Raw genomic sequence first — 27,036 nt, 5'->3', positions numbered from 1 at the left:
CAGTTTTTAAAGAGGGCAATTATAGACCTGTCAGCTAGATGCCAATCATATGCAAAATAATGGAACGGGTGCTACAGGACTATAATCAAGAATTAAAGAAGGACAATATTATTAATGCCAGTCAACTCGGATACGTGAAAAATATAACTGCATTGAAATAATTTGATTTCTTGTTTAAAATAAGGTTACACATTAAGTTGACAGTGGTGGTAAATAACACTCTCAAAACAAAATATGTAGATCTCTATTTGGTATGTAACTTTAATAACATGCTAATTTTTATTATAAAATTGCAACAAAACTTTTAAACTGAATATCAAATGGATTGCTATACTTGCTAGGTCTCAAAGGTTTGATGAGAGGAAATGACCATCATGTACTTATGTGTCTAGTGAAGTCTAGGAGAGCTTTTCCTTGCTTATAAACATTTTAACAATTCTGCTTATTATTTCTAGGAAAGTAATTTTTAATACAATTAAAACTAACACAAAGATTGAAGATTATTTAGATAATGAGAAGCACAAGTCACTGATATAAAGCAATCTGAATTGAACTGTAGGGTGGGCATTGTCAAACCTGGCATTTGTGATGGCGCCAAATGTAGTTACCTGTCTAGGTACAAAGAAAGTGGTTTCTGTTTCTATGGCAGCAGCATCAGCTTCAGAAATTTTGTGGCAACAAAATTACCCTTGAACGCATAAATAGTTCAATAACGAGAAAGGGAAAGCTATGCTACTGGCCTTTTCTCATTAAAAAATCATTAGCAGAGAACAATGCAAATGTGATAGGAAAATCGATTATCCGGGAAATAAAGGAAAACAATAAAAAGAAATGTAATTCCTTCAATTAAAACCTTAGGGAACTTAGTCTGACTTACAAAGAAGACCTTAAGGAGAGATTCATAATCAGGTAAGAGCTTATACAAGAATCTTTCCTAATGGTCTTTTCCGTACTGGAAACAGGCAGCTGAGTAATTCCAAACAGATAAAATTCTACTTTTTAAAAGATTTAAAACTAGGCAGCTGTTAGAATAATCCAATTTAAGGTATTCTACATTGTTAGCAGCCTTCCAAATCAAGACTCTTTAGTTTTTATTAATAATTGTATCACAGTGTAATGAAGAATTAAATCCAGAAAGTACTAGAAACTCTAGAAACTAGAAACAGGTGAAACATGAAGTTTTTTTTTTCTGTCTTTGTCCAGATACATATGAATATTTTTGAATATTTTGAAATGCCTAGAATGAACTTTGGATGAGTTCAATTTACTTAATTAACTTTATGCTTTTTCTATTCAGAATGCTATAGTATATTCCTCATGAAGCGTCCTCTAAGATTTAGAGGATGCTTCTAAGATTTCTAAGATGTTCTAAGATTTAGAACATTTTCAATAAAACTAACTGGATAATAGAAGGGTGAAAACATATTTTAAAGTGCTGCATGTCTACGAAAAAGCTATTTCATTAGAAATAAAAAAAACCCCCATCATTTTTCTCAACATGTAGTATGTTAAAATAATGAAATCATAGAATAGTTTGCATTGGAAGGGACCTTTGAAGGTCATCTACTCCAATCCTCCTACAACAAACAGTGACATCTTCTACTAGATCTGGTTGCTCAGAGCCTTGTTGAACCTGACCTTGAATGTTTCCAAGGATGGGACATCTACCGTGTCTCTTGTTGACCTGTTCCAGTGTTTCACCACCCTCACTGTTAAAAACTTCTAATCTATCTTGGCCCTCTTTGAGTTTAACATCACTACCCTGATAAAAAGAAGTTTGTCTTCGGTCTTTGTTCAAAACCTTGTATGAATACTGAAAGTCCACACTGAGCTCTCCTTGGAGCCTTTTCTCCAGGCTGAACAATTCCAGCTCACTTAACCTTTCCTCACAGAAGAGGTGCTCCATACCTCTCATCATCTTAGTGGCCCTCCTCTGGACTTGCTCCAACAGGTCCCTGTCCTTCCTGTGCTGGGCCCCCAGAGCTGAAGCAGCCCTGCAGGTGGGTCTCACAGGGCAGAGCAGAGGGGCAGAATCCCCTCCCTGGCCCTGCTGCCCACGGTGCTCTGGATGCAGCCCAGGGCACGTTTGGCTGTCTGGGCTGGGAGTGCCCATGGCTGGGTCATGTCCAGCCTCTCACCCACCAGCACCCCTGAGTCGTTCTCAACTGGGCTGCTCTCAAACTGTTTGACCCCAATCTCATATCAACAGGGATGAACCTATTAAATATGTTCAAACTATTTTGTAAACACAAATCAAGCTAATAGGAACCCATCTTATATTAAGCCTTCCAAGGAAATCTTAAAATAGGCTATTTTCCATTAGACTGGTAAAGGCATGCAAAGCTCTGAATACTAAGAAAATAATATAGAGGATAGGAAGAGGAAAAAACTTTCCTAATCACTGCTTATTAAAAATATGCTCAAATTACAAGCCAAAGAAAGTAAACAGAATATAATTCTAAAATATTGTCTTTCTGGTAAGTAGAATATAGAAGATACATGTCTTAAATGAAAAAAGTTTCCAATATAAAGAAAACCAGGAATTATTCAGTTACATATTTTATTATATACTTGTCTTCCTCTGTAGGCTATGGCCTAGAAACATGCAGTTTGTCATTATTTATAGAAACAAGGAAAAATGCATTTTAAAAAAAAATTTATTAGACATAGGCTTTCTTTCATAGACCAAACCACTGACGTTTCCCCCAGTTTCTGCTGTGACTTTTGAAGATTAGACAGGAAGATGCTAACTACCTTTTCTGCTTATTTTAAGACAAGAAGTATATATGTGTCTGGCTAAACAGAAGTATATGACCATCTGTACCATGAAGTGCCAAGAAACAAAAGATTAAACCACATTTTCAAGCACAATTGGAGATAAACTTGATATATTGCAGCAACATGACAAGTCAGTGTCAAGAAAAGGCTCCAAAATGGAAATTTGTCCCAACTGGCAAAATAATCACTCCAGTCGCTGCTGCCTCTTTGTCCACCATTACTTTGGTTAAGAATGGTGTAGAGCAGATACAATGGCAAATGTGGGCACTGCAGAGACACTTTTTGATGACAAAAAAAGTAGGAAAGGAAGAAAGGAAGAAAGGACTTGCTAATTTTTGTCCTCTCAAGAACAACAAGGGCTGTCAAACCTAAATACCCTGAGGAAAACTAGGTGACTACTCCAGTTAAAAAACTAGCAGACCATGTTAGTTAATTAAGGTGTCTGTTCAGGCACCTCACTCTGCTCATAGACATTCATTTAGAAGACAAATGCTAGTGACCTGTACTGTAATGTGTTTAGTTTGAGACTTTAGGTTTTTTCAGGGTAAGCTTTTTTAATTCAGGTGATTACTGTGTAATATAAAGTCTCTGAATTTGGCTTAGGAGAATGTATTTTACAGATGTAGAAATTTCTGCCAAAGTTATCTTTTAGGTAGTAATTCACTTTTAGCATCTGCTGGCAGCACTGCTTCCCAGTGACAAGAAAGGCTTTTGTCACAGCTATTTCATTTGCACAGTAAGTATTTGTGGAGAATAGAAATCTGTTCTGTTACAGAAATCCTCACCAATGAAATAAAGAAATGTTCCTCTTTTTCCTTACCACAGCTGTTGAATGTTGCTTTGTTCTTATTTCTGCATTTCCACAATCTCTCAATGCTACCAAAGATTGCTTCCAAAGGAGGTTCACATCAGCGTAGAAAGATTGAGTAGACAGTGGTGCAGTGTCTGCTGTGTTTCACAGCTACCACTGATTATGGATCTGTTTGACCTTCTGCAGGCATATATATGCTACACCGTGAAATCCTAGTTGCATTTTATCAGCTCATGCTTCACTATCAGGGAAATGCTTCTTTACCTTTTATATTATTCATGGTATTAGGGTGTGCTATTTCACCCTGTGTGACTCTTGCAGAAGTTTAGCAGATAACTCTAATCCCTGACTGGGTAAATGCTTAATTTTGCCATCTTTTCATTTAATGGGAAAACACAGTTCCTGTTAAAACTCAGGCTATGAAACCATGTCAATTAGGGAGCATATTTGTTTCTATTGAGCACAACTGCCAGGAGATAACACGTAACGTGGACTGGTTTGCATTTATGGCAATCACATTATGTCCTCAACTTAAATGATTACTGATAGGACATTCAATACCTGCATTCAAGTGTAGTTGAAATAAGATACTTGGGAATTAGATAAGAAATTCATGCTTGTTTTTTGTTTTCACCTTTTCAGTCATGAATCTGAAAATATCTGAATTTACCATTTAAATGGTTGGCTTCAGTATTAGGAAATGCATCTAGTGACAGGTACATTTATTTACCCTCATTAAAACAAATGGCTTTTAAAGTTCAGGAAATGTGTGCATCCATCCATCATATTTTGGCATGTAAATGATCACTTGAAAATTTATTTTTCTTGCTTCTGGCTTGCTGTCCCATAAATAATTTAATATTTATTATTCTGCTGAACTGTACATCTTCCTTTAATATTTCCAGTGAATGTGTTCCATTGCATACAGAGCTCAAATTGATCAAAAAATCTTAATATTTGATGCATATATTTATCTGAGACGAAAAGTGAAAATAAAGACAGATGACTGTAATTTTTACTGTGCTCTATCCGGGCTTATGATGGACCTCCAATATTAACTTCTAGTTAATATATTTTGCTCATATGATTAGGAGTCATGCTTGAAATGCAGTTCTGTTCCTGCTTTTTTTACTTATCTCAGAACTCTAAAACACATGGACCTGCAAATAGTTTTACATCAGAGACTGCTGTCTCTCTGCATGGACCAGCAGTGACTCCACAAATGTTCACTCAATGGCAATAAGACAAGAAAAAGTTCCAGGATGAAGATGCAGCACATGAGCTTATTCTATTAGTCCAGCACAGCTCCTTGAATCCAGCCAGCTGATGGTGCATGTGGTGCAAACAAGTATTCACTCTCAAAGGTGTAGATATGGAGTACAAGTGCAACCTATTTTGTTTGAATTATGTTTTTTCAGCTATTTTTGAGCTGTGTGACTTTGCACTTCCCTACATGTCCTGCTAGTGTGAATGTGTGGTTTAGCTACGCCTGCTGCTGTTCTTCTGGAATTCCTGAAATCTGCCATCTATATAAATACTCAGCACAAGAGAGTCCTCTCTCTTTATTACAGTATGTAAAGCATATTAGTTTAATTTCTCCTAATAGAGCACTTTCTTAGATTTTTTGATATTCATGTACCTTTGGCCAGCAAAGACAATTATCCCTTTAGGAATGACAGGATTGCTATGTGTTTGTGTTCTCTGCTATTGAACACAGCTAAGGCAATGCCTACAGTGCATCAAATTAATCTGTGTGCAGCAGGGACCATGTTTTTCTCCAAATACAGCTGTGATACTCATACACCTGCTCCGGATCATGGCTTTGGATTCTTGGTTCCTGTTGCATTCATTCACCATTCAAAGACATAGTTCACATAGTACACATCTTCATGAATTTGCCAAAGGATTCTCTTTGTCCATTACTACCCAAATTTCATGGGATCAACCCAGCAGTGAACTATGTTAGCAAATTCATTACTGCACAATCCCAAGTCATTTTACATGGAACTCATGCTGTCTGCACTATCACTTTTATGCAGCCTTTTGAGACCAAATCCTTCTAACTCAAAAAGGAGTATGAATTTCATGCTGATATCCTGGAATTAAACATCCTTTAAACGATCTGTCCCTCAAAATTTACTGTTTTCCTTTATTTAGCACATCTCTAGATTGTGAATCAGATTAAATATTTGCAGTTTTCTTAGCTAAATGGTCTGCTGGCATTTCTGAAATATTTTGCATAGCTACAGCTGAAATCTCAATTAGATTGAGCAAAAGAGAAAGGAGGAGCCAATATATATAAACAGCACAGTGACCATTGCCCACGTTTCCCCAGGTCTGTGAAACCTTAATGCGAAAATGTAAAGTAAAAAACAAAGGTACACACGGTCACTAATAAACACCAAGCCAGAAAAGATACAAATTAGAAGAGCATCTGGAAGCCCCTCAAAGGCTGTGACGAAGAGAAACAGAGGGAAAACGTATCTGAGAATACTGATTTGTTAAAAAAATATGGATATTGATCTAATAACAATATCCAACTATGACGGACAAAGACTCTCTAACAGTTTGAAGTTAGAAAGTGTATGTTTATTACGACGCCGGGCAGCGTGCGGGATAGCTCCCAAATACACACCACAATTCACAGATGATCACAGGGTCTTTTTATGTCCAAAAGTGTTGAATACCCAAAACACAAATGCATATTCATAACTCTGGTCCATCCCATTCCCCGCTTCGTATGGCAATTAGCCAAAAAGCAATTAAGCATGCGTAGTTTGTTCTTTGAAATGGGTCGGTGGTCCTTCTTATGGGGTGGGGTCTCAAAATGATGAAGTAAGATGGGTCTTCCTTGCTTTGACTTTTTAACCTTTTGGTGTTGGTGACACCTGGATCCTGTTTTCTCAAGACTATCTGATTTATGATCACATTGTGTTCTTGGAGTCTATTGATTAAGTTGACAGGCTTCCTCATTTATCGGTTCCTTAAATCCGGCTTATGTTAAAAAAAGGGGAAGTTTACCTCAACCATGTCTAGTTAGTAAAGGGAAGCCTACGTCAGCAACATCTAGTTTAACTAAAATCCTTTATTCTTCAAAATGTAAAGGGAAGCCTACGTCAGCAACATCTAGTTTAACTAAAATCCTTTATTCTTCAAAATTAATATCTCAATACGACAACCTTCGTCTGCCTCCATAATTTACCAAAGCACGGCTTGCACGGCAGTACAGCCGTATGCCAGCAGAGCGGCAGGCAGACCATGCAATAAACCCGTCTGTAATATTGCCAGCAGAGCAATATTTGCCCTCAAACCCCGCCGAGCGATATTTCCCCTCAAACCCCGCCGATGAGCCCGCCTCGGGCCAAACCCAGCCCCGGCCCCGGCAGCGCTCCCTCAGCGGCACGGCGCGGCCGCCGCCTCCCTCACACGTCCTTTCCGGGGCGCCGTGCCCGCCCTGCTCGGCGCGGCCCGGGGCCATGGCGGGCTGTGCTCGGCTGGGCTGAGCTGAGCTGAGCTGAGCTGAGCGCCGCCAGCGCCATGGTGCTCGCCGGCAGGGCAGTGCTGCGCTGTGGGGCACGGCTGCCCAGCCCCTGCCCCTGCCGCTGCCCCGCCGCCCCGCTCCGCCGGCCGGCCGGGCTGCCCGCGGCGTGCCCGCGGCCATACAGCTCCCGCGGCAAGGTGAGTCCTGGCCCGGCCTCGCCTCACGGCCCTCGCCGCCTCCCGGGGTGACGGGGACGCCTTACTCGCCGGTGGAATTGCCTTGCCGAGTTTAGGCTTGGCGTGTTTGGGGTGATCTCGGTTCTAGGGAGCAGGTTAGCAAAGCTTGGGGAGAGAGGTGCGCCGTGAGTAGTGGGCACGAAAAATGCTGAATTCGTGGGCCGGAAGGATATTTGACAGAACTCCTAAGATAAGGAAGGAACTAAGCATTCTCATTTTATACTACCTTTTCTTGACATGGAAGGTGGCGTCTGAAGTTTCTGTACGTTTAATTATTACTAAAATTTCTGATATTTTTTGCTCTTCTAGTGTTGCTTGTGGTTTTAGACTCTCAGTTGTGTAGTGTTACAGATGTATGGACTTTGTGGTTGAGATTGGCCTATGTGTAGGCATAAGGAAGTAGCCTTGATCCGTTTAAAGAACATTTAACAAAGGCAGCTCAGCAAGTGTGCTGAAATCGGCTCTAGCTGGGTAAAAAGGTAATTCTGGCAGGAGGAGCTCACGACCTCAGAGCCAAGAAACCCACCGACTCAAGGGAAGGATTCCACGCTGGCTAACTAGCATGAGAAGTGAGGGAATCGTTTAACCAACAGAACTAATTAGAAGACAGCTATGTAACTTTTATGCAGTGGGTATTAATGCCTTTGTTTGCTAAAATGTGTAAGTAGTATAAAGTTTTGATAGTTGTTTGCTGGCTTTGCAGATTTTCCACTAAGCGCCCCTTTCTGCACAGAACTGAATATAAATAAAATACTTTGGCTTTCGTGTCTGGATTGGCTTCTTGCACACTGTAGCATCCTTTTCCACTGTCTGCTCTCTTCTTGTCATAACAGACTCTCTAGGTAGTGGCTCTGTATTCATATCATATTTGTGAAGAATGATGTCCTTAATGACCCCCTGAATCCAGTTCTCTTAATCCTTAAGTTTAGTAGTTTCACAGACGTGAAACTGTAAAGCAAAGTTTTCCAGCTGCCAATATACATAGGAACATAGTACCTTTCACACACTTTCCAGCGTAGTTCATGATTGTTTAGTGATAAAAAAATACATATATCTGTATGACTAAAGTGTAATGCTGACATTTTAAGCCATGGTGACAAGTCAAGTTTTTGTATCTCTGTTCAACCTGTGCTTCTTCTGGAGAAAACTTATTAAAAGAATTAATTTGGTTTTTAAAGTATAGGTCATACAGTGTATAGGGACTGTAACCTTGATTTATGAAAAGACATTTCTGTTTTTCAGGAAAAGTTAGATATGTCGACGTATCCTGTGGAAAGCATTAGAAACTTCAGTATTATAGCTCATGTAGATCATGGCAAAAGTACACTAGCAGACAGATTGCTGGAACTTACAGGTAAGCATTCTCATTTTATACTGCCTTTCCTTGACATGGAAGGTGGCGTCTAAAGTTTCTGTACCTTTAATTATTACTTAAATTTCTAATATTTTTTGCTCTTCTAGTGTTGCTTGTGGTTTTAGACTCTCAGTTGTGTAGTGTTACAGATGTATGGACTTTGTGGTTGAGATCAGCCTACGTGTAGGCATAAGGAAGTAGCCATAATCCATTTAAAGAAATACATACTTTGGAATGAGACTGAAAAGGAGTTTAGTGCCTTATTCAAGCTGTCATTCCAACCAGTCATCCATTGAATCAGTACATGGCAAGTTTATGATGGTTACTGTCAGAGGTTAGGGTGGACTGAAGGGCTGGGACTGTCAAGACCTGGGAGTTCTGGACTCTCATTTAAGGATAAGTGAAACAAAACCAGGGAGAGAAACTTCTGATCAAAGTTATGTTTTATAATTACCTCCCATGTATCACTGCCAGTATTTTTGCCTGATGCCTGTGATAGAATGGGATTTTGAATTCAGGTCTGTTGCTCTGTGCTAATGCTCGTCTGGCACTTGAGATTGGATTTAGAGCTTTGGGCCACTCCCTTTCAGTGATAGGAGGGGAAATTTCCCTAAGTGTCAGAATTCAAGGGAATTTTTGCTGCTTCTTAATCTCTTTATTTGACAAATGTAAAGAGTTGATGCACAGATTTGTTTTTGATTGAAAATCTTGGTTAAGCTTAATTTGTATGGGAAAGCTTAATTTGCTCTTGGTTAACTCTTGATTAATGGCACTTTCAGGATTTAGGTAGTAAATTAGTTAATAAAGTGCTTTTTTTTTCTTTTTTGTAGGAACAATTTCTAAAACTGACCGTAATAAACAAGTGCTGGATAAACTACAAGTGGAACGTGAAAGAGGAATTACAGTTAAAGCGCAATCTGCATCTCTCTTTTACAATCATGAAGGCATAAACTATCTCTTAAATCTTATTGACACGCCTGTAAGTTAAATATAAACAAATCTGAATGTCTTCATAGTTAAAAGTAGGAGATTTCTGGCTTCTTGTGTTTATTCAATTCCTCTTCTATAAGACTGTGAACATATATACAAGTGAAAACAACTTAGTACAGAAATCTTTGCAAAAGACTCTAGAAATACTTGAAATGTAAACGTTTGTTTTCTCCACAGGGCCATGTAGATTTCAGCTATGAAGTATCACGGTCACTATCTGCCTGTCAAGGTGTCATACTTGTTGTGGATGCAAATGAGGTGTAGTACTTAATTCTTGTTTTCTATTTAATATTTCAGTATTTCCTTAAGCTGGAGGGAAACTAGGTGGTGGGGTTTTTTCAGTTTTTCCACTAGTGTTTTTGCTTCTGTTCTATGTCCATAAAAGTATTAGGTTGCAGAAACAGAGTAATGGGAGTTTAAAAATTATCTAGAGATAGACACTGGTATTGACAGATAGCAGAGTTCCATGACATAGCAATAATAACACTGAATGGATTAGTGAAGAATCAGATCCTGTTTTTTAGGGAGTATGAATTCTGCAAATGGCAGCCTGGAGGATTCTAGCTATTGTGCTGACACCCATTTGAGTATCTTCAGTTAACAGACTAGAATATGAGGATTATTAAATCATGATTTTAAAGGTGGGCACATTATCATTAAAATACTTTGTGAGATTTTTTTTTCTATGGCATATTGATGATTGTATTGTACAAGGGTCAAATGAGTGCTACTGTTTCCCTTGTTATATAAAAAAACCCCAAACCAAACTAGGTAACTTTTAGTGATTGTGAACATTTGCTCGCTCTTAGCTTGAGGGGCAAGTTAACTTCCTAAGAGAGCCTCAGTAATAAATGCGTTTCCTAAATGTACTGGAGTTTGGTGGGGTTTTGTTCTTTTTATGTCACATTTAAATATTATGTGATTACTTAGTAGTCTGTATTTGTCCTTCAGTCAGAATGCTTACAAACTCAATATTCTCTTTATAATTTTTTTAACAAGTGTTCTTTGTTGCTGCTTTATATTGCCTACAATGTTAGGCCCATATATTTGTAGTGAATATCCCCATATAAATAATAATCCACTTGATTTGTTCTGAGCAAAGGCAAGACAGGAAGTTAGCTTCTGTTTTCTCCCTTCTCTAAGCCCCCTACATGCACTTCTGCCCTCTCTGATCCAGTTGTGATATTATTGCTTTATAGTCTCGTTCATTAGCATCTTTATCTCTTTGTTTTCCCTTGTCTGGTACTTGGATTTTGAAGGGAATCTTTCTTTCTTCTAATCAGAGCTATTGGTTTAGCCATCCTTTTGAAAAAAATGTGAGGTAAAAACTATAATTTGTTTTCTTTTATAAAAGTAACGGAATGGTAAGTTGACAGTACCTTCCTGCTCTGTGGAGTAATTATAGTCTTGTCACCATCATAAGAGTCTCGTTTTCTTTGTCAGAGTCCATTTGTAAATAGTTTATTGAGAACTAAAATGTCTGTTACTTATTTTGGAATAGCAGAAAAATATTTACTTGGTGCATAATGTGAGCATACTGTGCTACCTATAAATAATTCCAAGAAAGTGGTCATACTGCTTTCTTTAATTATTTTCAGATTTCAAGAAATTATAATTAGGAAAGCTGTTTTTTTTCTCAGCCGGTGCATATCATCAATCACCTTTTATTTATCCATCTCCTAAATGAAAGAGTTAATAGAATAGGCAAGTAATTTTAAATTGTATAGTATGCCTAAAAATACTTCCCAAAACCACACCAAAACTGAGGAGGTGTCTGTGTTAAACTTTATAATGTTATTTTCTAGGGTATTCAGGCTCAGACAGTGGCAAACTTCTATCTCGCCTTTGAAGCACAGCTTTCAATAATTCCTGTCATAAATAAGGTAATAAAGTTTTTAGTGTTTTCTGTTAAATAGTTGTGTTGTTTAAATGTGTATAGGGCTGATCAGAAATGTAGCCTCAAAGAGAAGTATATAACAAAGAAAGATACTTGTTACAATATTTATAGGATTTAGATACAACATTACTAGAGTGTAATAGGAATTTTCTGTATTTGCTCTCTGTGTAAAATTTCACAGTAACTGCGGTGAATTTTTTAATTTCATGAAATACATTTAGGTATTTAAAAATGTAGCAGTTAAGTACATGCTTATTGGTGGACTTTACAGTGCTGCTTTTATGGTTGGAATTGGTGATGTTAAAAGTTCATTAATATTGAGGAAATGACATGAGTAGGAGCTCAATATTTAAAAAGCAGAGTCTTAGTTTTAAACGAAATTCAAGTGTTATTTTCCATACAATTTTGATGGCTGTGTTATTGGAATCACAAGATTAATTACTGCTCAGCTTATGTTAATTGCTTTTTGTAGATTTATATTGTACTTGATATGTGATCCTAGAAACACTGTAGGTAGTACTTAATGATTTCAAATTTCTTCGTAAACTAAAGATTTTTACCAGCTCTTGGACAAAGGTGTTTTCCCTAATGAAACAAGCCAAAACTAAACTGGTTACAGAGGGATCCTTCCTGAAATCAAGGAAGAAAGACTTTATAAAATGAAAATTGATTTTTTCCTAAAGATGTAGAGTTTTTACTCATAAATTCATAAAGGTTCTTTGTTGTACTTTTGAAAGCTCCAGTACCGGATGATGTGGGAGATGTGATTGCTTGTATATTTAACAGTTTGTTGTTTTACAGATTGACTTGAAAAATGCAGACCCTGAAAGAGTTGAAAAACAAATTGAGAAGCTGTTTGATATACCTACAGATGAATGTATAAGGGTAAGTTCTCTATGTTTTATAACATGGCTGATAATATAACTTTGTAACAAATGAATTATATATGCATGTTGTAAATTAAGAGAATGCTATCTGTCTGCCTGTTCTTGTAGGAATTCTTATGAAATAAGAATTTCTTTAAAGTTTGTCTCCTGTAAGAGTGGAGACAATAACTTTCAGCTAAAAATTCTAGGGTTTTTTGGTGGAATGGAATCTGAAGTTTTAAATTATTTCTCACTGTCAATCCACAAATGGTTTTCATTTCTATCATAAAAATAATTGCCACTCACAAAAGAAAAAACCAGTATTTCTTAGTAATAGCATTCTAGAGTTTCCTTTTGAGTGCTTTTATGGGTAGTACTATCTGTGGCCACCCAAACTGTCTAAGTAAACGTGACACTATTTAATTAATAAGTGTAAGACATGTCTTACAAAATTGTTGTTGGATTTGTTTTAGATTTCTGCTAAACAAGGAACAAATGTTGAAGAAGTTCTTCAAAAGGTCATTGAAAAGATCCCACCGTAAGTCTGTTTTTAATTATGTATCTAATTAATCTTATAAAGTAATTAGAAAATCGTGAATTGCATTTATACAGTATAGGGAGTAGTTTTACATTTGATATGCATCTGATTTAGAGAAAATACTTTGTAGAGAGGTGTAGGAGAAACAGAAGGAAAGTAGTGACTTGCACTTACACAGGAGAGGTGAATGGGTTACCAGCAAGACTGAAAAGCAGAGGTACATTTTCTTTGTCTGTCTTTACCTAAAGCACTGTTGGGCTTTAGGCCTTGGGAGCAAAAATGCAAGTTGATGCACAGACCCACTGTCAGCAAAGAAGGAGCTGGTATGTGAACTGTTACAGGAGCCTGAACTCTACACAAGCAAGGGCCCTGATGGTATCTACCTGAGGATTGTAGGAAAGCTGGCTATGTCTGGTCAAAGCTGCTCTTTGTAACATTTGAGATGTCGTGGAGATCAGGGGACGTCCCAGAAGACTGGAAGAATGCTAATGTCCAGTTTACAAGAAGAGCTTAAAGGATCCAGGAATTTATAGGCCCATCAGTCTTACTGCAGTCCCTGGGAATGGTATGGAACAAATCCTCCTGGGGGCTATCACAAGTCAGATGAAGTCAGTGATTGGGAAAAGTGAGCAGGGATTCGCCAAGGGTGTGCTGTGCTGGACAAACCTGATCACCTTCTACAGTAGAGTAACCTGCTGTGTAGTGTGAGTGGTAAACACTGGCTACCTGGATTTCTCTTTACCTGGATGTTTAAGGTTTTTGATAAAATTTCTCACAGACTCCTGGAGAAACCACGTTGTTAGAGTCTGGAGTGGTGTGGATGGGGAACTGTCTGACAGGCTACACCCAGAGGGTGATGATAAATAGCTTCTTTTTAGACTGGCCACAAGTAGGGTTTGCCAAGGTTCAACATTGGGCTCCATGCTGTTTCAAATCACCATAAGTGATCTGGAAGTTGGGACATGTGCCCTTGTAAAGTTTGACAGCAATACCAAATTGAGAGGGGAAGTAGACATTTCAGAAAGGGGGAGCAACTTTGCAGGAAGACCTAACAAGACCTAACAAGTGGCCTAACAAGAACCTTATGAAATTCAACAGAGGCAAAGGTCATGCACCTGGGAATACATAATCCAGGAGTGCAGCACAGGCTGGAATCTACTTAGCTAGGGAGCAACTGTGTGGGAATGGACCTGGAGGTCTGTGAATAACAAAGTCAATATGAGTGAGCAGTGTGCTGCTGCAGCAAAGAAAAACAATAGCATGCTAGATTGCCTCAACAGGGACATTACCAGCAGAGATGAAGAAGTCATTATTCCACTCTGCTCAGTGGTGATAAGTTCACACCTGGAATACTGTGTTCACTTTTGGTCCCTGCTATGCAGAAAATGTGGACAGGCTGAAGAAGGGCCACAGAAGGGCCACCGAGATGATCGAACAGGTGGGCAGCCTGCCCTTTGAGAAAAATGGACTTGTTCAGCCTTGAGAAAAGAAGGCTTAAGGGAGACCTTTTGCCATGTTCTAGTATTTAAACAGTAGCTACAAAGAGCCATTGGAATAATCTCCCCAGGAAAGTGGTAGATTCCCCCCCATTGGACACTCTTTGATTTGTTTGGGCAGGGTGCTGTGCTGTCTTGTTAAGCCTGTGTTTTCACAGAGAAAAGTTGGATGATACTGGATATCCCCTCCAACCTGATAGGATTCTATTGAAAGTGTTTGAGGTGGGTGTTCTTGCTCATTCAATATTGAATGAAAACACACTGCATAATGTATTGTTTTAATTTTTTTTTTGGTGACAGACCCCAATGTAATACTACTGATCCACTGAAAGCCTTAGTATTTGACTCTACCTTTGACCACTACCGAGGTGTCATAGCTAACATTGCGCTCTTTGGTGGGGAGATTGCAAAAGGACAGAAAATTGTGTCTGCACACACAAAGAAAAGATACGAAGTTAATGAAGTTGGAATTCTGACTCCAGATGAACAGCCAACACATAAGCTGTAAGTAAAAACTTCTTACAGTGGAACAAGTCATATACTGGGGTAAGCTACAATATCCTGCATTTCTGTTAGATTTTTGCTTTGAGAGGTAAAGACTGGGAGATGTCTAGGCTTTTGTTCTTGTTCTTTGGTGGTGGATTTTTTTATAATTACTATTTGCAATTTAATGCTCTGTGTCATTTTTTATTTTGGGCATACTGAGGCAGAAGGTTTTAGGGAGTGCTTTTGGGCATTGCTGTGGGAGGAATCCACTAATCCACTGTCTTCTGTAGTACTTGGAACAGCTGGATAGCTAAGTGTTTAAAGTCTAGTGTTCGATATTCTTATTCAGCTGTCTAATTTATTTCTAGGAACTGTCTTGTTTGAGAGTGGAAGGGAATGGGGCTTCATCTTAGTTATGGCTGCAGCATATTTTGAGGGTGGAAAACTTAAAATCCATGAATGCAACAGCTTTCAGAAACTGGCTTCTCAATGGCAGCAGTGGGAAGAAAATCAGGTACTTAGAATTAGTGGAGAAGTTTTTACCAGTTTGCATCCAAATACACGTTAATGACTTTATTGGGGGCATTCTCAGGTTACATTACTGTGTCTGGTGGGTTGAACCCAGCCAGCCCCTGTTCACTGCCCTAGCAGGATGAGAACTTAGGAGATACTTGTGGCTTGAGATAAAGACACAAGTCTTTCATTTATTAAAGATAATAAATGAAGGAAAGAAAAAAACCAAAACAAAACCAGTGATGCAAAGACAGTCCATTATTCACCTCCTCCAACAAGCAGATGATGTTCTGCTAGTCTAGAAGTAACAGCTATCTTGGAAAGGCTGCACTCCTTTTTTATTGCTCATCATGATGTTCTGTGGTATGGAGTGCCCTTTTGGCCAGTTTGGGTGTGGTGTCACCTCCCAGTCTCTTGCCTGTCCCCTGTTTGCTTGCAGGGACACAATGAGAAACTGAGAGGGCCTGTTCAGCAATACCTAAACATTGGTATGTTATCAACACTTGTTTTAGTCACAGCTCCAAAACACAGCTTCATACAGGGCTGCTTTGAAGAAAGTTACTCCATCCCAGCCAAAATCAGTACACTGTGCTTTATTCAATATTTACCATGTATTCCCCTCCTATTAGCATAATGTGCTGATGGAAAGTGTCTAGTTTCATCCTGCTGGCATATGAAACTTGCTGTGCTGGCAGCTGGGAGCTGTTCTGGTTTCTTTCTCTTAGGAGCTTCTCAAGGGTCTAGCTCCAGCTTTTAAATTGGGAGCAACACAGTATTCAAAATCAAAATCTGTTTAGGATCAGGAACAATGTACTGTTCAGTTGTAATAGAAAAAAAATAAGAAAAAAAAAAGAACAGAAAAAGTTGTGACTGCTCACAACTCAGAGGTGAAACAACTTAAATCTCACTTCTGGACTTTGGATGTGATGTGGGCTTTTAAGGGGGATGATTTATTTGAATTTCTGTCCGGGCTGAATCAAGTAGGAAAATAGTAGAAATACTGCTAATGCCAACAGTCATGTCCATATAATAACAATTTTATTTAGCTATGCAGGACAGGTGGGGTACGTGATTGCTGGAATGAAAGAAGTAACGGAAGCCCAAATAGGAGACACACTGTTTTTGTATAAACAGCCAGTGGAGCCTTTGCCTGGCTTTAAGTCAGCGAAGCCAATGGTTTTTGCAGGTGAGGAGTAAATCAATATAAAGTGCAGTTACTTATTTCCAGTGGCAAGAGTAAGATCTGTTAGAGCTTGTAAAAGAAGACATGTATATTAGGAGTTGGGAAGATTAGAATTTTAGCCGAGGTGCATCACTTATGTAGATTTGTGTGTTTTCCCTGTGACTTAACAGGTTTAGTAATAAATGCTGACTGGTTTTTTAGGAATACAAGACAAACATATATTTTTTGCCTGTGATTATTGTTTGTAATGCCAGTAAACTCTTCATAGCCGGAAAATTAAAAAAAAAAAAAAAAAAAAAAAAAAAGAAGGAATTCTTCATCTGGATGATCAGGTTTCTAGAATTATTGTGTTGGTTTTTCTTCTTTTAAAACTTAGCAGCTGTTTCATTTTTGTTAAATATGGTAAACTGCCAGAGCTAATACTCAGAATGATCCTGTAAAATATTTGACTTTTTGAGCTTGAATAGTTCCATTGAGCTGTTGCCACACTAGCTTCAGTAACTACTACAAAAGCCAGGTACAGAGTACCTAAAGCTCTCTGTCACATCACTTCTATTTAATATATTTTGACAGGAATGTATCCTATAGATCAAACAGAATATAATAATCTCAAAAGTGCTTTGGAAAGGCTGACATTGAATGACTCCAGTGTAACTATTCATCGGGACAGTAGCCTGGCCTTAGGAGCTGGATGGAGGTGAGGTTTTTGTGCTGCTTTCATTTTTGAAACTGTTCAGAAATTGAGAATGCATGTTTAAGTGAACTGAAGGTAGAATTAAATTTAATTCAAAATTAGGAGCTGTAATTCAAATTAATGATAGGCAAAGATTAAAAGCATTTGATTTTCTTACACTCTTTGTTTGCATAGAGAATGAAAACTTTTGTGATTATTGGTTTTTTGCTCTCCAAGGCTCAAATTATTCAATTTATTAATCCCAAGGATTATTTGGTCTCTTGGAGGTTGTTTGCTCTGCCTAATATTGCCACACCAGCACTGTAAACATGCTGGAGGGTGAAAAAGGCCACTGTGAAATTCCAGGGGATACACAAATACTTTTACTAACAGGATATTTATTTTCCAGATTGGGTTTCCTTGGTCTTCTACACATGGAAGTCTTCAATCAACGTTTGGAGCAGGAGTATAACATGTCTGTTATTTTGACTGCACCTACAGTTCCATATAAAGCTGTCCTTTCCTCAGCAAAGTTGATAAAGGTATGTTAAATTAATTAAACAATTATATAAACAGCAGCTTAAATGCATCCTATAATAAGCATCTAGAGTCTCTTTTTATATATAGGCTAGTACTGTATTTTATAGTAAGCATTAGAAACACCAGTATATTACTTAAATAGTTTCTAATTTTTAAAGGATTTTAACTGTTCTTTCCCCTTTCATTTCAAGCATTCTCTTCTTATGTCTTATACTTTTTCTTTTAAAAGGGAGTATAGGACATATCTTGCTGTATTCTTTTAAGTGCTTACTGACTGGACTGTGTTAAAAGCAGGTGAAATAATCTTGTAGGCTTTATCAGTCAGAAAACATGAATGTTTCTAGAAAGAGCTTGTAATGGTACTGTAGATTGACAGAGGCTGGTGAAAGAGCTTTTTGATCACAATTAAATGGGCATGTGCTAACTTTATTAACTGGGTGCAAATAGAATTACTGCTATTTGAGTCCTAGAGAGAGAAGGAGGTGGACTTAGAGCACCTGGTGACAGAGGAGGCTGCAAGTTGACTGGCTGATTATTTAAATTGCTAAAAACTTGTATAAGAAACATTGCTGTACTTGCAAGGTGTAAGGCACAGGCCTTTTATCTCTCTGGCTGTTTTGGTATAGCAGCTATGAATGAAGTAGTCAACACCTTTGGTGTATAAGTGATTCTGGACTGTTGATGTGGGATTCTTTTCAAGTGCTGGAAGTTGGGTCCCTGTCAGTGGAAATGATGTAATCACTTGCTTTGGAGGAGAGGGAAATTGCATTTACACAATAAGCAGCATAAACTTCCTTTTACCTTGGAAGGGTAACTCTAGACCTTATTGGGATGCTGGACTGGAAAAAGTAGGTAATGAAAGCACTTACACAGGAATCAAAGACTTCATTTCTAAGTCCACTTCAGCATGTGAGGGAGCTTGAACCCAAAGTTCTACTTAGAGAAGGAGGTCCCCACCACTGAAATCTAAAGTATTTAGAGCAGGTCTTCTGTTGAAGCTGTGTAATAGTAAGTTGGAGGATCAGGATGAAGTAAGAAGGAAAATCCTCAGTTTACAGGGGAGAGAGAGACCTGGAAAGATGGATAAAAAGGGTTTTTTTTGTATTTCTATAATTTCCCAAGTAAAAAGCTGATTTCTGTATAAGGATACTTAAGGATATGCTAATAAGGGATTTCTATATGTGTTATAGAAATCTTTCCTAAAATCATCCTTCTTTGAAATTTGGGTTGCGTAATGCACCGATGTTTTCAGGCAATTGAAACACTTTTTAGCGTTTTTTCAATGCTCTATTTATCTTCTTTGCTGTTCATTTTACTTACTTCTAAAATTACAATATCTGGTTTGTTTGCTTGTTTTCAGGAGTATGGAAAAGACCAGATTACTATTATCAACCCTGCTCAGTTTCCTGATAAACTTTCAGTATCAGAATATTTGGAGCCAATTGTTCTTGGTACTATTGTAACACCTCCTGAATATATTGGGAAAATAATTACCTTGTGTCAGGTGGGTGTATAGTTTTAATTTTGTCTTTTGCATTTTTAAGCTCTTCACCTCATAAAGTACTTAGTATGATAATTGCTATAAGTACTTAAAGAGTATCTTTGAAGTAATTATTGAATACTTTTGAAAGAAAAAATAATTTTTAACTTTTTATTTGTAAAATTCTGAACTGCAGAATCCCTATATTGAAAGTTAGTGATGAAGCTCAGTGATAACAAAGTGCTTTGTCTGTACTAGACTAATTCATAGCTAGTTCTGTTCTCCTGAAAGAATGGAGTCTGCAGCAGAGGAATAAGATGTATATTGGTTTTTTAGAAGTATATTCATGGAAATACAACTTCCTCCAACACTTCTGACTATGTGTCCATGTATTTTTTTTTTGTACTTTGCTAAAAGTAAATTTAGGATAGTGATGGCCAAATTTAGAATAAGTCTAATTGAAAATGTTTTAACTGCCATGCATGTTGTGTTTTTATTATTTCTTCACAATATTTGTCTTAGCTTATAACATTTCAAAATGCATACATAATACAAAGCAGTACTGTACTTGTATGTCAATACAGAAGAATAAAACTATTAAAAATATTTTCTAAAATAACATTTAAGAACATGCTCCTGTGAGGAAAGAAGATGAGCCTGCAAGTCCTCCTGTGGCAACAGTAAGCAGAAGCTGTTCAGGATTTCAGAAATTCAGCATTTAGAGAGGAAAGGCTTGACTTGTATGTCTAGTTAAGTTATAACCACTTCATTTGTTACAGTGCTGCAACTTGTCCTGGGACTTCAGCAAACTACCAGTAAGAAAGTTACTTTGGGGCTTAAATACAGGAATTCTCTTGAGAGGCTTGATGGCTGTTCATTTTAATTTGCCTTGTATTTATTTGTAGAAAATTTTAAGGGAAACTGAAACAATTTTTCTTTGTCTAGGATCGTCGGGCAGTCCAGAAGGATATGTTGTACATTGATGAAAACAGGGTTATGCTAAAATACCTCTTTCCACTGAATGAAATTGTGGTGGATTTTTATGATGCTCTTAAGTCTCTGTCTTCTGGCTATGCAAGGTAACTACCTCCCCTGCTCCCCCTGCTATTAAAAGCTTCAATTAAAAAATTCTCTATTAAAGGAATATTCTTCACTCATGCCCTTCCAGAGCTGTTCCTCAGGCCTTTTTTCACCATGCCACCCCTCTTCCTGTGACATTCAGGACACTGACTGTTCAAAAGCTGTGTCGAAGGGTTCTTTAAGACTGCATTAAGCATGCGGATTTCTAATGGCTCACTAGATTGGAAAGACATTCTCGAAGTCAAGATGACATCTTCCTGCATTGGAGGGGACATTATGTGCAGTACATTTATAGTCTAAAGATGTACTGAGAGATGTACTCTCATTTTATTTAAAAGTTCAAGTGTTCTATTAAGAAATGTGTCTATAAAATTCATGGAACAAAGAATGCAAAATATAATTCATATAATATTATGACCAATTTTTGAACTGCTTTTATTTTTTCAGTTTTGATTATGAAGATGCAGGTTACCAGTCAGCAGACCTAATCAAAATGGATATTCTTCTAAATGGAAATCCAGTTGAAGAACTGGCAACTATCATACACAAGTAGGTTGACTGGATTCCTTATTCAAAAGAAATAAGACTTCCTATTATTAGTCAGAGAAAACATTAATGTCTATTAATAGGACTTCATGAGCTTAAGGTCTTTTCTGACCTAAATGATTATATGACTCTAAATGACTCTGTATATATGTCTTACTCTTAATATGACAAATGTGTATGAGCATTGAAGATTTTTCAATATGACCACCTTCATTACACTGAAAAAGAGAAGCATTCTGTAGTATGAAAATTAGGCAATACGTACCTTAATTAATAGTGATTTTTTACTTCCCTTTCTCAGCTTAATTACTGGATATCATATTTTTGTGGAAAATATAGGGCAGAGAGAAAGAAATGCAGAATGCCAATCTTCTACAGGGCTGGACAAATTTAAGTATGGACCAATCTATGAGATGCCAGGTGCATAATTTCTGGTGCTCTTTACTGACAAAAAATGATTTTGTTCTTCCGGTAATTCCTGTTCCATAGAAGTTTGTTGTTACCTTGTTTCGAGACAGAGTACCAGGAGAATGTAAATATTTACTGGATGCAATTACCCCAGATTTTTTTTTGCTAAAATGATTCAATTTGTATGAGTATCTCAGGCATTAGAGATGAGAATAATGCCTTTCCTGTTTCTAGCCTGTCCCCTATCCTCTCACAAAGTTTTTACAAGGCTCCCTTCTGTAACTTCAGCATCCCTTTCCAGTAATGCCTAGATAAACTTTTGTGGGTTGTCTCGTTTTCCTTCTTTAAGTACTAATTTGTTGTTGCTAAATATTTGTATATTTTCATATTTTTTTTACATAACTGCAGTCTTGAAATCATTGGAATTCTGTAACTCCAGAAGGCTTACATAAGAAAATAAACCCCTTGCCTTGTTCAGAAGGATCATGGGGCTGAAGAATAACTGTCTTGCACACAATTGCTAGTTGATGTATTTCTCATAAGCATGCAGTGTTTAGCAATCTACCTGCATCTCCTACTCTGAAAGGATGCAAAATGCAGTGGGCCACCTTGCAAAAGTTAGTTATTGCTTTAACATGTATTTTTGGATCAATTTAGTCCAGACCCTGAACTGTTAAACTCACTAAAATTGACAACCTTTATTTTGGCTTTAGATTTCCATTGTTTTCTGGGTTTGTTTTGTTTTCTTAAATTTGTAGTTGCATTCATTCATTCTGCTCTTGCTGGAGGTATTCTCAGTTTTCCCACTGTAAAAGCTGCATCTGTAAGAATTATGCTGAATTACATTTATAGAGAAAGCATTACAGAGATTACTGTAAGCTCAGTGTTAAAATAGTCATCATTTGTTCTTACTGTACAAGTAAATGTATGTACCTCTTAAAACTGTTAACAGTCAATGAACTTGACTTAAGTACTTCATGTTTAAACAGTCAGCTCTATACAGGTAGCAAAGAGTCACATTGTCCCTACCTGAAAACATGTATGTTGATAAAAAAAAAAGTGTGATAAATATGGGCATTTTTATAGAGAATAGACCCATTTCTTTCTAATGACTTATGAAAGCATCTGTTAGCAGCTTCTTTAGACCTTTTGCTGTTTTCTCTTTCCAAAACCTGAAGTATATGCAGATGCTGAATATAGTTGGATAATTATTAGCAGAAGATATGAATGAGTATGTTAATTTATTTTTTTCTTGTGATATAAAACCAGACTTCAAAAGCATTCTGTAATATGTATATTTTGACTGCTTGAGCCTATGATCAGTGAAAATTCTCCTTCACCTAGTTTAAAATTTCACTTGAAGCTGTAGCAGTATTCAAAATGTATTCAGTGTGATGGATTATCAGGGTGTTTTTTATAAATATGATGTTATATTCTGAGGTTAATGCAGTCTTACCACCTTGTTAGTATGAAACAGGTGACATTCAGAGATCACTTATTAGATGTAAAATTTGATCTGATCAGCTTATCTTCTGAGTTAGGAAGGGGAAAACCTCTACTAAAATCCTTCAATCAAACAGTTTGATCTGTGGATATATTTTCATTGTTGCTGAACTTTTTTTTTCAGTGATAAAGCCTATGCTGCTGGTAAACTCCTGTGTGAACGTTTAAAAGAGACTATTCCTAGGCAGTTGTTTGAAATAGCCATCCAGGCTGCCATTGGCAAGAAAATCATTGCAAGAGAAACGTAAGTGAAAGAAAAACTTCTATTCTCCTTCTTTTTTTAAGATGTATAAAATACAGACTTGTAAGTCTTACCTGGTTTTATACATTACAGGACTTTGATTTTTATATTTTTATGTATATGCTACTTGAAGGAAAAAAAACCACATTTGAGCAGTGACTATTGAATAAACATTTTGAATTAAATTTATAAAAAGAAAATACATTTTTATTTTAGATTGCTTGTAGTCAAAGTTGCACTTAGTAGATAAAGTGTAACTTGCAACACCCATGTGTCCACTTCCTCTTTGGTAGTGGAAAGTTTGTTACTACTGAAAAAAAATAGCTACTTGTGGAATACTTTGCTGTGAGAGTCAGCAAAAAAGTAGCTGATTTGTGCTGTTCCAAAGGAAATATGTTGCAGCTGAACACAATAACAATTTTCCTAGCACATGCTTCCTTAAAAAAAACCATTTCCTTGATGTTGTGTATCTTATCACATTTTTCTGTTGCTGTTTAAATGGGATTTAAATTGTGGTAAAATAATTAAGGGTCAGAATTCAGGCAGAGGTGCTGTAAGAAGTTGTTTATATATCTATATACACATGGATGTAACACTTCCAGTGAGTCATAGCAGAAATTTCAGATAAAAAGGCAAGACTGTGATTTCTTTATGTACATATTATACACCCTAAGGGATGTTTCTGGAATTGAAAACTGTGAACTCTATCTTCTGTTTAAAACTTCATCTTTTGTATATAAAATCCAAAAATGTTATGATGCCAAAGCATCTTACAAAAGTAGTAGAAAAACAAGTAACATTTTGACAATTGAAGTACTTAGCTTCACATACAAATGTTCTAACATTTTAAGGTGTGTGTGTTACTTTATTTTGCAGGCTGAAAGCTTACAGAAAAAATGTTGTGGCAAAATGTGTAAGTATTTTTTTTCTCTTTTCTTCATGTTTCTGACATTTGTAAACCTTAGAGTCCTGCTAAGATGAAAGGCTCATGTCTTCCTAGAAACCCAGCAAAGACATATTCTGCTCATGCTCCTAAGTGTGTGTGGAATTTTAACAGATACTTTTAAGCTTTTATTTTGAAATCCAGCTTTTTTATTTTGAAATCTTGCTGCAGCTTGAAGAATGGATCAGATAAAGTAATGGTTTTTTCAGTCACACACTTTGAGTGTTTCTGTTCATCTTCTCATCATTTTCTGATAAACACACAGTAAATGTGTGCGTGTACACAGGCATATAGGTAACTTCATGTTTCTAAATTGGTTTTCAGGTGATAGAAGGAAATATAAATGTGTTTTTTTAGAGACTTAATTATGGTTAGACTTCTACTTAGGTGTGCAGTAATACATTGTAATAAAGCTTTAAATGTGCAATAGTTGACTATGGACAAGACTCAACAAAACTATTGGAAATATGTGATGCCTCTTACTTAACTTGGATTTAACTCTCTGAAGTTAACATATAGGAAAATATTAAACAAGTGTCCCTTTCTCACAACTGCAATAGAATTCTTCTGCTAAGCACAGCTGTGGGATGGTGTTTGTTCCACACTGTTACAAGGGTTTAGTTCAATTTTTTAAGATGTAAGCACGTAATGCTAGTTAAGATGCCTCAGTGTATCTGAGCTGGCATCCTGCTGCTGTTCCAAGAGCATTTGGATCTAATGTGCTGTCTGGTGTCAGCCAGGCTTACAGGAATGCATGTATTTATTTAGGTGACAGGGTTCAACACTCACTTATCCAAATTAATGTGCTTATTTGCTTCCTTGTACTTTTTAACTGGTGGTCTTTAGGCCAAACTGTTTGGAGTATAAAATAATCTTTTTGTCAAAATATAACCAGCCTTTCTGACTGGTTAAACCCTTGAGTTTTGTGTGGCTGCAATGTACTGTAGCTGCAGTTGTAGTTCAGGCTAAGTATTGTTTTGGTGGGATTTTTTTTTTTTCACAGTATGGTGGAGACATTACAAGAAGAATGAAGCTTTTAAAGAGGCAAGCAGAAGGCAAGAGGCTGATGAGAAAAATTGGCAACGTTGAGGTTCCAAGAGATGCCCTTATACGAGTTCTGAAGAGAGAAACTGACAAATAGAGATCAGTGACATCTGATCATTCAGATCATAGCTTTTTGCAGACAGTAGCCAAGTGAGCAAATACATGATTTATCACTGTGAAATACTTCACTTTATACATACTTGACTTTAAATGGTATGAATTTAGTATGGGTGGGAAGATAAATTAGAAGGACTTAAAATGTACATATATTTGTAGATTACTATGAAATTAAAGTTAGACTTCTAAAAGTTCACATTGTATTGTTTTTCATTTCATTCCACTGTTTTCATACTTTTAACACTTTAACATAACTTTGGGGTTTTTTTTGCATAGCAAGTCTCTGTGTGAGAGGAACCATATGGAAAAAAGGTTATAAAAATAATTTAAAGGTATGTATAGACAAACAGTGCTGTGTTGGTTTGTTTTTTTTCCTTTAAAGTTTGAAATGCTGGCACAAAAGTATCAAGTTGTTTCCTGTTTTGCTCTCTCTAAAGCTGCTGTTGTCAGGAAATTTTGATGCTGGGAAACCACATCAGATGAAAAGACCAAAACTTTTTTGATTTACCATATGGTTGAAGTGTGTAAATTTACCATTTTTCAGCCTAGCTGTGCTCATCTTCAGGGAAATGGTAAGTTTTAATATATTAAAAACACGGGATCTATAACTGTTTCACCAGTAAGACCAATTCAGGCCTTAAAAATTCATTTAACATGAAGGTTTGGTTTTAGCATATCTTGGTGTCGTTGGTAAAGTTTTATTTATATTTTTTACATCCCAAAGTTCATCAGTGTGTCCCCAGTAAAATGCTGCAGTGTGGTGTGCATAAAGTAAGGTGTTACTTTTGGAAGTGCACACAAAGCAATTATAAACATAAGTTAATGACCCTACTATATACTGTATTTACAACTGCTTACCCACCTCCAAAAGCTTTTGAGCTGCATTAATGTTTTTGATCTTTAGGGACTGGTTTTGCTCTTCAGAGATTTTTTTTTTTCTTGTTATTAAACATATATTTTAGAGAACAAATTGCTAGTCATACCTACTGAAGTACTCAATCACCAGGAAAGTCTGCCCTTAAATTTAGGTTTGTACCTATTAATCACGAGCTACTTGTTTAATTTCAGCCTGCTTACAAGGGTGAATTGGGAAAGTCTTTGGATGGATGGAATTGAACAGGACATGTTCCCTTTCAACCTGTATTAGTTTGAGAGTACAGAAAAAGGGGAGAGGAAATTCTGATACTTTAATGGTTTATTGTGGCTTTTTTTCTGTTTGGTTGGGTTTTTTTTTTATTTGAAGCTGTTTCAGGTGCACTGAAAAACCACAGTTCTGGATATTAATAAGGTATCTGAATCTATTAAGCTGCTGCTACTGACCCTGAAGAAAAGAAGGATGCTGTGGATAAAGGCTCTCTAGCATATTTATTATTCCTCCCCTGGAAAGGCTAGCATTTAGGAACTACAAATGCAGGGATACATGCTAGGAGCAAAGGAACTAAAATGAGGTCCTCCCCACTACTTGAACTAGACCTTTAAGGAAGCACTGGTTCAGTACTGAGGAACAAGGTAGAAGCTAAAGGTAAGCTAAAGATTATCCAGACAGTAAATCATATCCTTGCTGAGTGACACATCAAGTGTATGTTACCTAATTAAATGAGTTATACAGATAGGTAAAGCTGCCTTGAGAATCTGTTTTAGCCTTACTATAGTCACCTGAGGCAGAAAAAAAAAAAAGTACAAATTCGAGTCTTAATTCTGAGAGGACTTGTACATATATCAGTTTTGAGAACAAGAACTTAAGTGAACATGTACAGTACATGAAGTATTAGTTTTTGACAAAAAGCACCCAATTCTATCTAGTTACTTTTTCTTTTCCCCCTTTCCTTTGA

At 37.0% G+C, this 27,036-nt stretch overlaps 1 protein-coding gene across 3 annotated transcripts; it reads left to right on the top strand.

The window, feature by feature from the left end:
• The first annotated feature begins 7,087 nt into the window (after nt 1-7,087).
• Nucleotides 7,088-25,562, top strand: GUF1 (GTP binding elongation factor GUF1). 3 transcript variants are annotated; one of them, XM_066317055.1, is made up of 17 exons: nt 7,088-7,267; nt 8,549-8,660; nt 9,491-9,639; nt 9,828-9,908; nt 11,456-11,533; nt 12,349-12,432; nt 12,887-12,951; nt 14,748-14,951; nt 16,493-16,632; nt 17,203-17,326; nt 17,712-17,844; nt 19,203-19,346; nt 20,268-20,401; nt 20,850-20,951; nt 22,984-23,103; nt 23,977-24,013; nt 25,047-25,562. In XM_066317055.1, the coding sequence occupies exons 1-17, from the start codon at nt 7,127-7,129 to the stop codon at nt 25,182-25,184; spliced, it is 1,986 nt and encodes a 661-aa protein (XP_066173152.1). In that variant the 5' UTR covers nt 7,088-7,126; the 3' UTR covers nt 25,185-25,562. The 3 variants fall into 3 exon arrangements, with proteins under 3 accessions (XP_066173152.1, XP_066173153.1, XP_066173155.1); XM_066317056.1 differs by lacking the exons at nt 7,088-7,267; nt 8,549-8,660; nt 9,491-9,639; ... (3 more) ...; nt 12,887-12,951; nt 14,748-14,951 and adding an exon at nt 15,308-15,447 and having other exon boundaries at nt 25,047-25,554; XM_066317058.1 differs by lacking the exons at nt 7,088-7,267; nt 8,549-8,660; nt 9,491-9,639; ... (3 more) ...; nt 12,887-12,951; nt 14,748-14,951 and adding an exon at nt 15,900-15,934 and having other exon boundaries at nt 25,047-25,554.
• The last annotated feature ends 1,474 nt before the right edge of the window (nt 25,563-27,036 follow it).

The sequence above is a fragment of the Sylvia atricapilla genome, chromosome 4, assembly GCF_009819655.1.
Source record: "Sylvia atricapilla isolate bSylAtr1 chromosome 4, bSylAtr1.pri, whole genome shotgun sequence".
Taxonomy (NCBI): domain Eukaryota; kingdom Metazoa; phylum Chordata; class Aves; order Passeriformes; family Sylviidae; genus Sylvia; species Sylvia atricapilla.
This window is presented reverse-complemented; position numbering and strand designations above follow the sequence as displayed.

Bases quoted from the DNA above. Each gene is read 5' to 3' on its own strand.
- GUF1 (XM_066317055.1), top strand. From the start codon at position 7,127: ATGGTGCTCGCCGGCAGGGCAGTGCTGCGCTGTGGGGCACGGCTGCCC. The intron at 20,952-22,983 runs GTAGGTTGACTG...TTTTTTTTTCAG, and splicing joins CTGGCAACTATCATACACAA to TGATAAAGCCTATGCTGCTG. The intron at 24,014-25,046 runs GTAAGTATTTTT...TTTTTTTCACAG, and splicing joins AAAATGTTGTGGCAAAATGT to TATGGTGGAGACATTACAAG.